This window comes from Leptosomus discolor, chromosome 2 (genome assembly GCF_034619465.1).
Source record: "Leptosomus discolor isolate bLepDis1 chromosome 2, bLepDis1.hap2, whole genome shotgun sequence".
Lineage (NCBI taxonomy): Eukaryota > Metazoa > Chordata > Aves > Leptosomiformes > Leptosomidae > Leptosomus > Leptosomus discolor.
In genome coordinates this window covers 126,363,669-126,376,432 of record NC_141392.1, presented here as the reverse complement: position 1 = coordinate 126,376,432, position 12,764 = coordinate 126,363,669, and the positions used below count along the sequence as shown (strand labels likewise).

Below are 12,764 nucleotides of genomic sequence, written 5' to 3'. Positions count from 1 at the left end.
CTGCCGCCCCCTGCTGGACGGTAACGGCAGCGCGCGCGCGCGCGCCAACGTCCTCGCCAACTCTCGCGAGAACTTCGGGCTGGGCGCGGGGCGGGGGTTGGTGGCGGAAGCCCCGCGCGAGCGCAGGCGCAGGGCGGTTGAGGCGGCCCCGGGGCCGCCGCGCTCCCGCGCTCCCTCCCGCCTTCCTTCTACCGCCTCAACCGGGCCCGGCCCGGTTCAGCGCCGCCCCCGCCCGCCATGGAAGCGAATCCGCCGAAGCGGAAGGAGACGCGCAAATCGCTGCGGATTAAAGTCATCTCCATGGGCAACGCGGAGGTGGGCAAGGTGAGGCGCTGCGATTGGCGGGCGGGCGGTGGCGGGCAGGACACTTAGCCAATGGGGAGCCGGGTGTAAGCGACCGCGCTGATAGAGAGGCCGAGGATTGGTGGCTGTGCCGGCCGGCGGGAGCCAATCAGGAGCTGGTGTGAGGCGGGAGGTTGAGGAGAGTGGAGGATTGACAGCTTCGGGGGCGGGGGCCGAGCGCCGTAACGCCGCGTTTTATTGGCTGCGTGGCAAGGGGCGGGGCGTGCCTCCCCGCGCAGCTGGCGGGGCGGGGGTGTCATGGCGGCGCCCGCGGCCTTTGCTGTCGGCGGCTTCCGCCGTGCCCGGGCTCCTGCGTCCCGGCCGGCCCGGTGTGGGGCTCAGCGTCCCGGCACGGGTGGGCAGGGCCTCTCCCACGGGCCCCAACGCGTTCCCCCTCTGTGCGGGGAGGCTTCCTCCGCCGTCCGCCTGCTGAGGAACCCCCGGTCCCGCGTCCGCCGCCTTCCCGGGGAGCCCCGCACGACCGTGCTCCGGCTACAGACCCCGCAGCGCAGCGTCTGAGGGCAGAAAGCGTCCGTCCAGCCCTCGGTGCCTTCCTCGGGGCTGCTGGGGCCGTCCCACCGCTCCCCAGTTTGGGTTTAGTCAGGGTTTCCTCAGGAGCCCCCCCCCTCCCTTACTCCTCCTGTGGTGATTGACCCGGCTCTTCTCCGGGATGTTATTTCTTCTCCGGGATGTTATTTCTTCTCCCAGCCAGGTTCTGTTCAGAAACTGCTGCCTTTTTTATTTTTAATTTACTAGTCCTGTTAAACTGCTGGCAGCACCAGGGCTCCCTTGAGGCAGACAGATGCCTCACGGGATAGAACTTCCAGAAGGATCTTGCAGGGCAGAGTTGTTGGTGGAGGGTCACCCTCACGTCCTGCAGCGCTGGGGAGCACCGAGGGTGGCTCCTCCTGACGGGCTGCAGAGTTACATCAAAAACTCAGCATTTTATACCCTTTTTCTGCAAAGTCACGATCTTTAACCTATTTTAGCATCAGCGTGCATGTTAATGTTGACATTTACACTGATTGCTCCACTCTATTAACTAACTTCATTAATATTCCTGTACTAATATAATCATGGGTTATCTTACTGATCAAGATCTCTGATATACAAAGCAGGATGGGGAGGATGGGAGGGTCTTCACAGCAAAATTCCTTTGGTTCTGTGGTTTCATGCCATCAGAGAACGAGCTGAGGAGGTACAATTTCACCCTCTGTCCCTGCCTCCTGCCTCCCTGTTCTGTTCTGCACAATTTCACACCCGCAGCAGCTCTGGCTTTGGCCATTTTCCGAAGGCACCTGCTGCCTCTGAGCATCAGGGAGGGTTTGGGTATTTCTTACCGTCATGTAAATTAATTGAATCAGGAAATAATTAAATATAAGACGTTAGTTGTACATTAAAAACAATTATCAATGAAAAGCAATTAGCTATTCAAAATTCAGACCTGATTATACCAGAGTGAGAGGGCAAAGAGGTGGCAGGTGACACTCACCCTGATGGCATTTATCTCACGATAGCAGCCAATTCCTCTGCTCTCCCTAAACAGTATCCCTGCCAGTCAGGGGCAGAAGCAGGGCTGGAGGAACCTGGTGTGACCTTGACTATGCTTCTCGTGCTGCCAAAATGGTCTGCGTGGCTTTGGGGGGAGCTGACTGCCCCCGCTACCCCTGAACACCCACCTCCTGCAGGCTGGATGTTTTCTGGAGGGGCATAAATCACAGTTGCTTGGCACTCCGGTCTCCAAACAGCTCAGGAATAACTGACACCCAGTGGCTTTTGCTTCTTTTTGCAGAAAGAAAACTGCTCCTGGTAAAGATGGGGCCTTTGGTGGTGGGGTAATGAGCCAGTTTAGGAACTTGGGCCTTTGGTGGTGGGTTAATGAGCCAGTTGAGGAGCTTAGGGCAGAGCTGATGTCCCTGCAGCCATCCAGCTGGCTGGGGGCTGTCAGCAAATCCCCTGTTCCTGTGGATATTACAGTGTCTGGTGTTATCCTGCTGAAACTCCCTCTTCCTTTCTCCCAGAGCTGCATCATAAAGCGTTACTGTGAGAAGAGGTTCGTTCCCAAATACCTGGCGACTATCGGGATCGACTACGGCGTCACAAAGTAGGTGCCTCGGCGGTGAGGAGTCGCAGGTGGCAGGTGCGGGTCTGCCAGGGCCTGGCTGAGGGGTCTGCCATGGGGGGGGGGGGGGGGGGCACTGGTGTCCACAGGGCCAAAAGGAAGCTGTGCAGTGGGGCTGTCCCACCTCCCCGCTGCTCCTGAGGGACCACACGTGCCCCAGGCATGCTTGGCACTGCCAAGGCTGCTTAGTTTCCATGGCATAATCTGCATTTCTGATTTCATAATAAGATAAGCTGCATAATTAGCCTTCCTCTGGAAGCATAGCTCCCCATTACCGTGTTACATCCAGAGTTGGGGGTACCCTTCTTGTCTCCCTGCCTCTATGGATGGTTTTCTGGCCATTAAACCCCAGCACTCGGAACTTCTTCCTGGTTTTTCCATCCCTGATCAACCAGCTCGTTCCCTGCAGAGCCAAGGGGTGTTCCTACGAGGCACAAGGGCCGAGCTAAACCCTTCCTTAGCATTTCCCCCTTCTCTTTCAGAGTGCAGGTCAGAGACCGGGAGATCAAGGTGAACATCTTTGACATGGCGGGACACCCGTTCTTCTACGAGGTAAGGCAGCCCTCGGGAGCCTTCAGCGCCCCTCAGCTCTCCTCAGCTCTGCCTGAAATTGGGGGTTGGGGTGGGGAATTGGAAAATGTATTTCATAGGAGCTTCCTCTGCTAGAACACACCCCCTTCTTCCCTGCCACGGCTGCCCGCGGCCTCTCTGTCAGCAGAGGCTCCCTGCTGCTAGGGCTTGTTGAATCCAGGAGCTTGAGGGGCCTGTGTGCTGGTTTGGGCTGAACCAGAACGAATTCTGCTTTAGTGCTTTAACTTTTCAGCCCAGTCTCCTCCAACTAACGGCCCTGTCTGAGCCAGCAGCACGTTTCCCCAGGCAGCGGCTGCTCCCAGCAGTGCCAACCCCTGAGGGTCACAGCCAGCCCCAAGGGATGGGCTGCAGAGAGGCCCTGCCTGGGACTGGTTCTTACAGCGACCAAGGTCACTGCTGAGTCTTGTGCCCGTGTTGGGCTGCGGGAGGGAAAAGGGTCCCCAGCCCGAAAAAGGCCACCCCTGCAGGGAGGAGCGAACCGGCCAGGGGACCCAAACCTGACCCACCGAGTGTTCCACCCCACGGACGGCACGGTCAGTGCAAAGCTGAGGGGGCACCAGGGTCAAGCTCTCTTCTTCGGTGGCGACACCTGAGGAGGGCTCTGTCTGTCCTTCTGTCGTCCATCCCGCCCCGTGCGTCCCTGAATCCAGGGCCTGAGCCCAGCTCCTGCCTCCCGTCCCTGTCTGCTGCCCAGTGCAGCCTGGGACTGCCCCAGTGCCAGCCCTGCAGCCTGGTGGGGACGTGTCGTCATCGGGGTGGGGGCAGTTGGGTTCGGTGTTGGGTTCGTATCTATTTGTACATATTGTAGAGATTTCATTATTTCCTTATTCTTATCTTTTCTTTGATTGTTACTGTTCCATTAAAGCTGTTTTAGTTTTCTTTTCCAAACTGTCAAGTCTCTCTCTCCCTTGTTCTCTCTCCTTTTCCCTTCTGGGAGGGGACAGGGGTTAACAGAGAGCCTCTGTCATGTGTTAGTGGCCGGCCCAGCCTCAACCCGTGACACCCGTCTGTCCTTTTTCTGTCATCTGTTGGTGTCGAGAGAAGATTTTTTTATGACAGAACCTGCTGGTGATCCTCCAGATCTGCCGCGGGCCCTGAGCCTGGCTGTCCCTGATGCCCTTTGTCCCCGCAGGTGAGGAATGAGTTTTACAAGGACACGCAGGGCGTCCTCCTGGTCTACGACGTCGGCCAAAAGGAGTCCTTCGACGCGCTGGACGCGTGGCTGGCCGAGATGAAGCAGGAGCTGGGCCCCCACGGGAACATGGAGAACGTTGTCTTCGTCGTCTGCGCCAACAAGGTGGGCTGGGGTGGGGAGCAGGGCTGCGGTGCTGGTCTCTGGCCTTCAGGGTTGTGTCCCCAGCATCTGCCCAAGCTGTTGAGCTCCAGCTGTAGGAAGGGAAGTATTGTTAGGTTGTAGGGGAGACTTTGCAGGAGGCAGATGTGTGTGTGAGGAGCACTGGAGACCGCGTTTCCACGTGGTTTTGGGAATGTGGTGGCCCCGCCTCAATCAGGAAGGGGTTGAGTAGAGGTGACGTTGTCTCTGGACTAGACAAACTCTTCAAAGGCCTTTTCATGTGCGTTTTCTGGGCTTGCTTTCCATGCTGCCTCTGTCCCTTCCGGATAAGCAAACAGCTTCTCCAGCCAGAGAGGCACCTTACCTGCTGTTAGACGATCTGTCTCCCGCCGCATCCTGATAGGGAAGCTTAGGAAGTGTGGGACAGACGGGTGGACAGTGAGGTGGGTTGAGAACTGGCTGAAGGACAGAGCTCAGAGGGTTGTGGTCAGGGGTGCTGAGTCTACTTGGAGGCCTGTGGCTAGTGGTGTTCCCCAGGGGTCAGTGCTGGGTCCGGTCCTATGCAACTTCTTCATCAGCAGCCTGCATGAAGGGACAGAGTGCACCCTCAGCCAGTTTGCTGATGGCACTAAACTGGGAGGAGCGGCTGACACGCCAGAGGGCTGTGCTGCCGTTCAGTGAGACCTGGGCAGGCTGGAGAGCTGGGCGGGGAGGAACCTCATGAGGTTCAACAAGGGCAAGTGTAGGGTCCTGCACTTGGGGAGGAACAACCCCACACACCAGTACAGGCTGGGGGTCGACCTGCTGGAGAGCAGCTCTGCGGAGAAGGACCTGGGAGTTGTGGTGGACAGAAAGTTGACCGTGAGCCAGCAGGTGCCCTTGTGGCCGAGAAGGACAATGGTGTCCTGGGGTGCATTGGGAAGAGCGAGGCCAGCAGGTTGAGGGAGGTCCTCCACCCCCTCTGCTCTGGCCTGGTGAGGCCACACCTGGAGTGCTATGTCCAGTTCTGGGCTTCCCAGTTCAAGAGGGACAGGGAGCTACTGAGGAGAATCCCGTGGAGGGCTACGAAGGTGATGAGGGGCCTGGAGCATCTCTCCTGTGAGGAGAGGCTGACAGACCTGGGGCTGTTTAGCCTGGAGAAGAGAAGACTGAGAGGGGACCTTATCAACGCTTCTAAATATCTAAAGGGCGGGTGTCAAGAGGATGGGGCCAGGCTCTTTCCAGTGGTGCCCAGTGACAGGACAAGGGGCAATGGGCACAAACTGGAGCACAGGGAGTTCTCCTTGAACATGAGGAGGAGCTTCTTTACCCTGAGGGTGGCAGAGCCCTGGAACAGGCTGCCCAGGGAGGCTGTGGAGTCTCCTTCCCTGGAGATATTCAAAACCTGCCTGGGTGCAGCCCTGTGTGACCTGCTCTGGGTGACCCTGCTTTAGCAGGGGGTTGGACTAGGTGATCTCCAGAGGTCCCTTCCGACCCCTGACCCTTCTGGGATTCTGTGCTCAGCCTTGGAGCTGTGTTCCTCCAGCTGCCCCTGCAGACCCTTGGCTGGGCTCTGAGCTCTGCCTTTCCTCCCGCTCCAGATCGACTGCACCAAGCACCGCAGCGTGGATGAAAGCGAGGGGCGGCTCTGGGCAGAGAGCCGGGGCTTTCTTTACTTCGAGACGTCGGCCCAAACGGGAGAAGGAATCAACGAGATGTTTCAGGTGAGGCGTTATAGTGAAGGTGGGGTTGGCAGACACCGTGCTGAGGCAGGGTTTGCTGGCAGGATATTCCCTGAACAGCCTGGATCCCACAAAACCTGGTGGCCCTCTGCCCCAGAGGTGTCTTCCCAGGGAAATGTCATCCTGAGGAAGCTGTTGCTGTCTCGCTCAGGATCATCTTGGCCCTGAGCTGGCCCTAGGATCGCCTTGCTCAGAGCTGATGATCCCTCTTGCTGCCCTGGGAGCACAAAGCAGAGAGGCCCATGGCACTTATCCAGGTCTAGCACTCGAGCTGGAGTGGGTTTGAGATAAAGCTGGGGCCTGGCCTCCTCCTCCGTCTGTCCCATGTTCCTTGCAGGGACCCCAGACTGGGGTCTCTCAGCCCCACCGCAGCCCAGGCAGTGGGGAGTGAACATCCAGCAGTGGTTCCCCCCGTCCTTCAGAGGATGAGCCCGCAGCCAGCGAGGGCAGTGGGGTCTCCTGGGCACTGCCACCACCTCTGGGGGGTCCATTCCTTCCCACTAACTCCTCCCTGTGTCCTCCCCCCCCCCAGACTTTTTACTCCGCCATCATCGACCTGTGCGACAACGGCGGGAAGCGCCCCCCCTCCAGCCTGGGGGTCGGCTTCACCAAAGAGCAGGCGGATGCCATTCGCAGGATCCGCAACAGCAAGGACAGCTGGGACATGCTGGGGGTCAAACCCGGAGCCACAAGGTGAGGGGAAACTTCCAGACTCTCCCTGATCTTTCTGACCCGGCAGGCTGGTGGCGTCGGTGATCTGGGCCCTGCTGATAAACTCACCGTGGTTTCTAGAGCAGCCAGGCGCAAGCACCTTGTACCTACCCACAAAACAGAGGAAATCTGAAGAACCCCTCTGTCCTCAGCACCCAATTTCCCCTTTTAACAGACGAGCCAGGCTGGAGGCAAGGCAGGGAATGATGAAGAGGAGAACTTCAGCCCTGCCAGCTGCCCGGCCTTGCATCCTGCCTCCAGGCTGACCCGTTGGTGGTCACTCACTTGCCAGGTGTGTTTGGAGCAGCTCCAGCTTTGTTTTCCTTGCTCTTCGCGCCTGGAGAAGCTTTTAGGCTGCTGCGAGGCTGCTGGCCGTGTTAGCAGGAAGGGATTGATGTTCCAGCTCTTCCGCCTGGAAGTGGCACTCCCACGTGACAAGCTTTCTCCTGTCTTCCTGAGAGGACCTCTAGCCAGGTGGAATCGGTCGGTAGGGCCCGTGTAAGGGCTTGGGTGCTGAACCTCCCCGTTCTGCTGTATGACTTGGGCAGCGGAAACAAGCCCCCAGAGCTGCGCCTTGCTTTCTTGTCTCTGAAACCCGAGGCCCACCCTGGTGTAGCCCCTGCAGAGGGGCTAGAGAGCGGATTTTTGGATCACGTAAATCATTCAGGACGCGGACAACCTCCCCTTGGCTCTCTGAAAGGGAGGTGTGGAGCCTCACCCCCCTTCCTCCAGCCCCCCCCCTCATCCGCGGGGAGAGATCGGCAGGGTGGTTCGTGCCCTGGTAGCCAGCAGGGATGGACTCACCCGCCCCCCCCCCCCCCCCCGCCCCCTCCTCTCTCTCCACGGCCTCCGGGATGTCTCCCTCGGACCAGACGCCCAAGACTTAACGGCCTGAAGGGAGCGGAGGCGGCTGGATGCGGAGCTGAGTCAGGCTGCCTGTGCCCCCTCCCCCCCGCCACGCTGCCTCCCACCTTCCTGCTCTCGTAGCGGGGAGGCCAGAGGCTCCACACACCACCCCACGGGGCGCGGGCACGGGGGCTGGCGTGACGGGAGCGGTTCTCCTGGGGTGGAGAGGGTGCTTCTGCTCCAGGAGAGGGGTTCTCCCCCTCTGCTTCTGCCACACCAAGTGCCCTGCGTGCTTTTCAGCCGCTCTTTTCTCCACAGCGTCACCTCCAAAGCTTGGAGGTCCTTCGTGCCAGCCGGGGAAAGGGTTCAAAAGTGCCTACGCAGCGCTGTTTTGAGCCCAGGGGGGAGCTCCTGGCTTTGCCCTCGGCCGGGACAAAGCTGAGCCGAGCTGTGTGTCGCGTGGGGTCCCATCCCTTCTTGTTGGTGTCTCCTAGGGATGAGGTGAACAAAGCCTATCGCAAGCTGGCCGTGCTGCTCCACCCCGATAAGTGCGTGGCTCCCGGCAGCGAGGACGCCTTCAAAGCGGTGGTGAACGCCCGGACCGCCCTCCTCAAAAACATCAAGTAGGAAACGGAGCCCCTCGCCAAAGCTGGAAACCTTCCCCTCCTCCCCAGCTAGCTCCCAGGCAGCCAGCCGGCCACGGGGCCACCCCTCTTCTCGCCACAGGGCCACCCCTCTTCTCCTCACGCTGGCGTGGACATGGACGCTCCCAGCCCCGGCCGTGGGATCAGGATGGCGTCTGCCCGTGGCGCGCTCGCCAAGCGGCCAGCGAGGGACCCCAGCGCCCCTCCCTGCACCCGTGGCCTCAGGTCAGGGTTTGGCAGAAGGGCTGAAAGCAGCGAGGTCCCCACCTTTCCCCGAGGTTGTGTCACACCTCCCCGGGGCTTCCCAGCCCTGGAGGGGTTTGGATGAGTGGCTTGAACGGGTGGATGCAGCCAGGGCAGAGCGAGATCTGACCCAAAAGCTGAAAGCTTGAGCGTCGTGGGTGGAGGACGCCCAGGAGGAGCGACGTTGGTCCCTCTGGGTTATCCCGGAGCCGCCTCTGCCAGGCTGCCCACGCGTTGGGCTCTGCCAAGCACCGGGGTGGTTCAGCTCCCTGATCAAAGCTGGCTCCTTCCCGCTGACACCCGACGATGCTGCTTTCGCCCGTCAAGAGAAGGGGGTGGCTTGAGGCAACCTCGCTGGTACTGCGGGGAGAAACCGGCTCCGAGGGTGTCCCAAGTCTTCCCCGGCTTGTCCCCTTCCTCCCCAAGCTGGTGCCAAGAGCAGTCCCTTGGGCAGGACTAGGGGCTCTCCCCCAGGCTCCTCCTCACGGCATCGAGTCTTCTCCCACTACCTCCTCCCACCTCTGAGCTCAGCTCATCGAGAAGAGCCCCCCCAACCCGAGGCTGCGGTCCCTCACGCCACAAGCTCTGGGTAGGTCTCCCCCCTCCCCCTCCTGGGGGGGCTATTCTCGGGGGTGGGGGGCTTATTTGCAGGAGGAAGGTGCTGACCCAAGGAGATGGCGTTTCTCCCCATGGCCAACCTCCTCTCCTGGGCTTCCCCCCGTGCTCCCGGGTCCGGTGAGCGGCGGAGAAGCCCCGTTCTCCCCCAAACTCCTCGCAGCCGAAGAGCTGCTTTCTGGGCTGCTGATGGGCGGGTGGGGGCTCCCCCCCTCGTCCCAGCCCCTGTTTTCTTTCCATCATCTTGTTGGTTTAGAGGGGAGCGTGGCTGGTCACCCCGACGAGCGCTCGCAGAGGTTTAAGCTCTGTGCTCCTGAGGGAGGTCAGAGCCGTGATGGCTGCCAGGCTCTCCCGGGAGAGCAAAGAGGAGATTCCTTGGGCTCCCGTGGTTTTGGCAGGGCCTGGGTTTTATTTCCTTACTGCTGTGTGAGCTTGGCGGGGAAGGACGGGACACTAAGCTGTGAAATGAAAGCCACCGGGCGCGTGCCTGTGTGTCCTCACCCCACCCCACAGGCATCCTGTTGGAAAGTGTTTTCTCCTATGGTCAGTGCAATATTTTTATTTTGATTTTTTTCACTTTCAGGCAGCTTTTCTATGTTTCCCTTACAAAATATATAATAAATCAACACTAGATCCGTCCCCCCTCCACTCCTTTTAGGCAGCAAGCATTAAGGGACATTAAAGCCAGTATAATTTCACACTTGCTCTGGTTTCTGGTGCTGGGTTGCTGGGAAGAAGCAGCTGTCCTCCTGGGAAGCACTTTTCACTCCTCTGGCGTAGAAATAACGAAGGGGAGATCTTGCCACAAGGGGTTAGTGTTTAAAAGGGCTCCGTTTTTCCTCTCCCAGATGGATGGAAAGCTGGGCTGGGGGAGATCAGCGGGGCGGGCGTTGGAGCTGTGGCAAGTTGCACCAGTGGGGGTCTTGGTTTTGCAACACTGGAGGTCACTGGAAACCTCCCAGCTTGCCTGGTGGAGGAAACCTCTTCGTTCTGGCTTCAAACCTGTTTCTCTGCGTTTCGTTTTCCGTTGAGGAGGGTAAATAATCCTGGTGCTGAACGGCACACTTGGCTCTGAGGGGCAGGTCTCGGTGCCTGTGGGGTGGTTTAAAGGCTTCCTCGGTTCCTGCTTCCCCGGGGGCTCGCGCACGGTCCCTCCTGTTTGCTCCTCCCGTGACTCTGGCCGCTGGTCTCGAGGTTCCTCCTGTCCGGTTGCCGAGTTGACTGGAGGTTTGGAGACGATCACGCCCGCACGTCACCATCTAGTGATGCCGGTGACCTTCTGAGTGGTGTTAATTTTATAAATTACCCCCCCCCCTTTGGAACAAAGGGAGCCCTGGGAGCTGGCCGCCCGCCGCGCCCGCCGGCTGTTAATGTTTAATTGCCCTTTGACTCATTTCTCTCCTCCCCAGCCGGGGCTGGCCGAGGCTGGTGGGGAAGAGCTGCCCTCGAGGGGGATGATGGAGGTGGTGAATCAACGCTGCAGGAGCGGGAGCTGAGTAAGGGATCACGGGAATGTCGTGGGGGGATGCACCCAGCTGGGGTAGAGCCTGGTTTTGGTCAGGACCCCCGGTCCGTCCTCGCTCCGGGCAGGCACACCTCCAACAGGGGGTCTGCTTCCTCCGTGCCCTCTCCGTCGGGGACCCCAAGCTCCAGATCCTTCCAGCCACCATCCAGGCTGCGGCTCTGGCCTGCCAGTCCCGCGTCCCTCCCGCTGCCCGAGGGTCCGTCCTGCGGCGAAGGCGCCGGGAGCCAAATCCCAAACCAAGGGATTTCCCGAAACGCAGCCAGGAGCCACCTCTGAAGAGCTCTGGGAACGGAGAGCCTCCTTCGAGGTGCCCAGAGGTGCTGCTGCTCTGCCTGCACTCTGCCTGCTCGGTGGAGCTGGCAGGCGGGGAGGACAGGAGGATTTCTGGTCTGGCCCCGTGCCCGACGGCCCAAATCTGCTCCTCGCTGCCGCTCGAGGCTCGTGCGCCCTGTAACGTGCCCAGGCAGCACCCGGGGAACAAACCTTCCCCCCGAGATGAGGCTACACCCATCCTGCCTCACGAACCGAGTCCCCGTGCTGGCCTTCAGCCCAGTTCTGCTGATCTTCAGACCAGTTAACCTCAACCAGGGCCTGTGGTCAGCCCGGGATGGGTTACCCACGTGTCCCGCTGTGGGGGGCTGGGGCTCGTGTCCCTGTGCCGTGCTGGCCGAGGCATGGGCAAGGCTGGGCAGCCCCAGCCCCTGCCTGCACCCACCTCGCTTGCACCCCTCTTCAGCTGCAGCAGGTCGGGAGTAACCCCCACCCCCCCCCCAGCACTCCCCCAAACCTCCGGGGAGCTGTGGCGCTCTCATTTAGGGATTAATTACTGCTCAGAAGCAATTACTTCCCCTGGCAAAGCAGCCGAGGTGGCCTCTCCTTGGAGCCACTGCTGGGGCGAGGACAGGCGGCAGGGGCTCGGTGGGGCGCGGCGTGGTTCTCCCGGGTATCCTGGCACCGTGGTTGATCCAGGGCGGCTCCATCAGCCGCAGCCGGTTTTCCAAATCCAGGGGTGCAAGCGGGGAGCGGGCCGCGGCTGAAACGGAGGGGGAACTTTCTGATGAGGTTTCAGCGGGGCGTCGGGCAGTTTGGGGGTGATTGGGGCAGCGTAGGCGAAGGGGGATGTGCAAGGGGGCGGGAGGGGGGGATGCCTTGGGGTTCTCCTCTCCCCCCCCCCCCGGGAGGTGGCTGTGACCATGGGATGAGCGGAGCTGGGTGAAGGGTGGGCCAACAGGTTGGGGGGGGGGGGTGTGTGTGTATGGCCCAGCAGCTCATCCCCGGGGGTTTGGGGGGGGGGGGGGGGGGGGTGTCCCTGGCACCCCGCGGGGCTGCAGGCCAAACTCCGTGGGGTGCAGCCCCGGCCGCCGGGGGGGGGGGGGCTGCGAGCTGCTGGAGGTGGGGTGAGGAGGAGGATGGACGTCGGGGAGCAGAAAAGCAACCGTGGGCCATGAGTGGGAGGGAAAACCCACCCCCCCCCCACCCCCCCCCCCGGGAACCGACACCCCCCCTCCCGCCCCCCCCCCCCCCCATCCCCGGCGGCAGCAGCCGGCACCGAGGGGGTTACAGGAGGCGGAGACGCACCGGGGCGCACCGATACCGGCACAGCCGCCGCTGCGCGCCCGCCCCCCCCCCCCCCCCCCCCCCCCCGCTCTCCCCCTCCATCCCCCCCCCCCCTCCCCTCCCCAAAACAAGCCCCTCCATCCACCCCGAACCGCTACCACGTCCCCGCGGTCGGAGCCACCGCCGCCTCCTCGGCTCCGGTCCCGGCGCCGCGGAGCCGGAGGGGGCGGCGGGGCAGGGCGGCCCCGGGCGTAGGGCGAGAGGCGGGGAGGCGGGCGGCGGGGGCCGCCGGAGGATGCTCGGAGGCGGCCGGGAGAAGGGAAGAGCGGCGTTCCCAGGCGGTGGAGCCGCACCTGAGCTCCCCGGGCTGCGGCAGGCGGTGGGCTTCGGGACGGTGTCCGTCCCCCCTGTCCCTTCTCCATCCCTCCCTCCATCCCTCCATCCCTCCCTCCTACCCTCCCTCCATCCCTCCATCCATCCCTCCTACCCTCCCTCCATCCCTCCATCCCTCCATCCCTCCCTCCATCCCTCCATCCCTCCCTCCATCCCTCCA

General features: G+C 61.5%; 1 protein-coding gene across 1 annotated transcript; it reads left to right on the top strand.

Moving 5' to 3' along the window:
• Window positions 1–237: 237 nt before the first annotated feature.
• Window positions 238–8,278, top strand: DNAJC27 (DnaJ heat shock protein family (Hsp40) member C27). The gene is made up of 7 exons (XM_086461709.1): window positions 238–324; window positions 2,364–2,446; window positions 2,947–3,016; window positions 4,188–4,352; window positions 5,930–6,052; window positions 6,603–6,763; window positions 8,122–8,278. Exons 1-7 carry the CDS (start codon window positions 238–240, stop codon window positions 8,252–8,254), a joined length of 822 nt encoding a protein of 273 aa, XP_086317835.1. The 3' UTR covers window positions 8,255–8,278.
• Window positions 8,279–12,764: the final 4,486 nt, after the last annotated feature.

Coding starts and splice junctions, on each gene's coding strand:
- DNAJC27 (XM_086461709.1), top strand. CDS start 238: ATGGAAGCGAATCCGCCGAAGCGGAAGGAGACGCGCAAATCGCTGCGG. Junction 6,053..6,602: donor GAATCAACGAGATGTTTCAG/GTGAGGCGTTAT, acceptor CCCCCCCCCCAG/ACTTTTTACTCCGCCATCAT. Junction 6,764..8,121: donor GTCAAACCCGGAGCCACAAG/GTGAGGGGAAAC, acceptor GGTGTCTCCTAG/GGATGAGGTGAACAAAGCCT.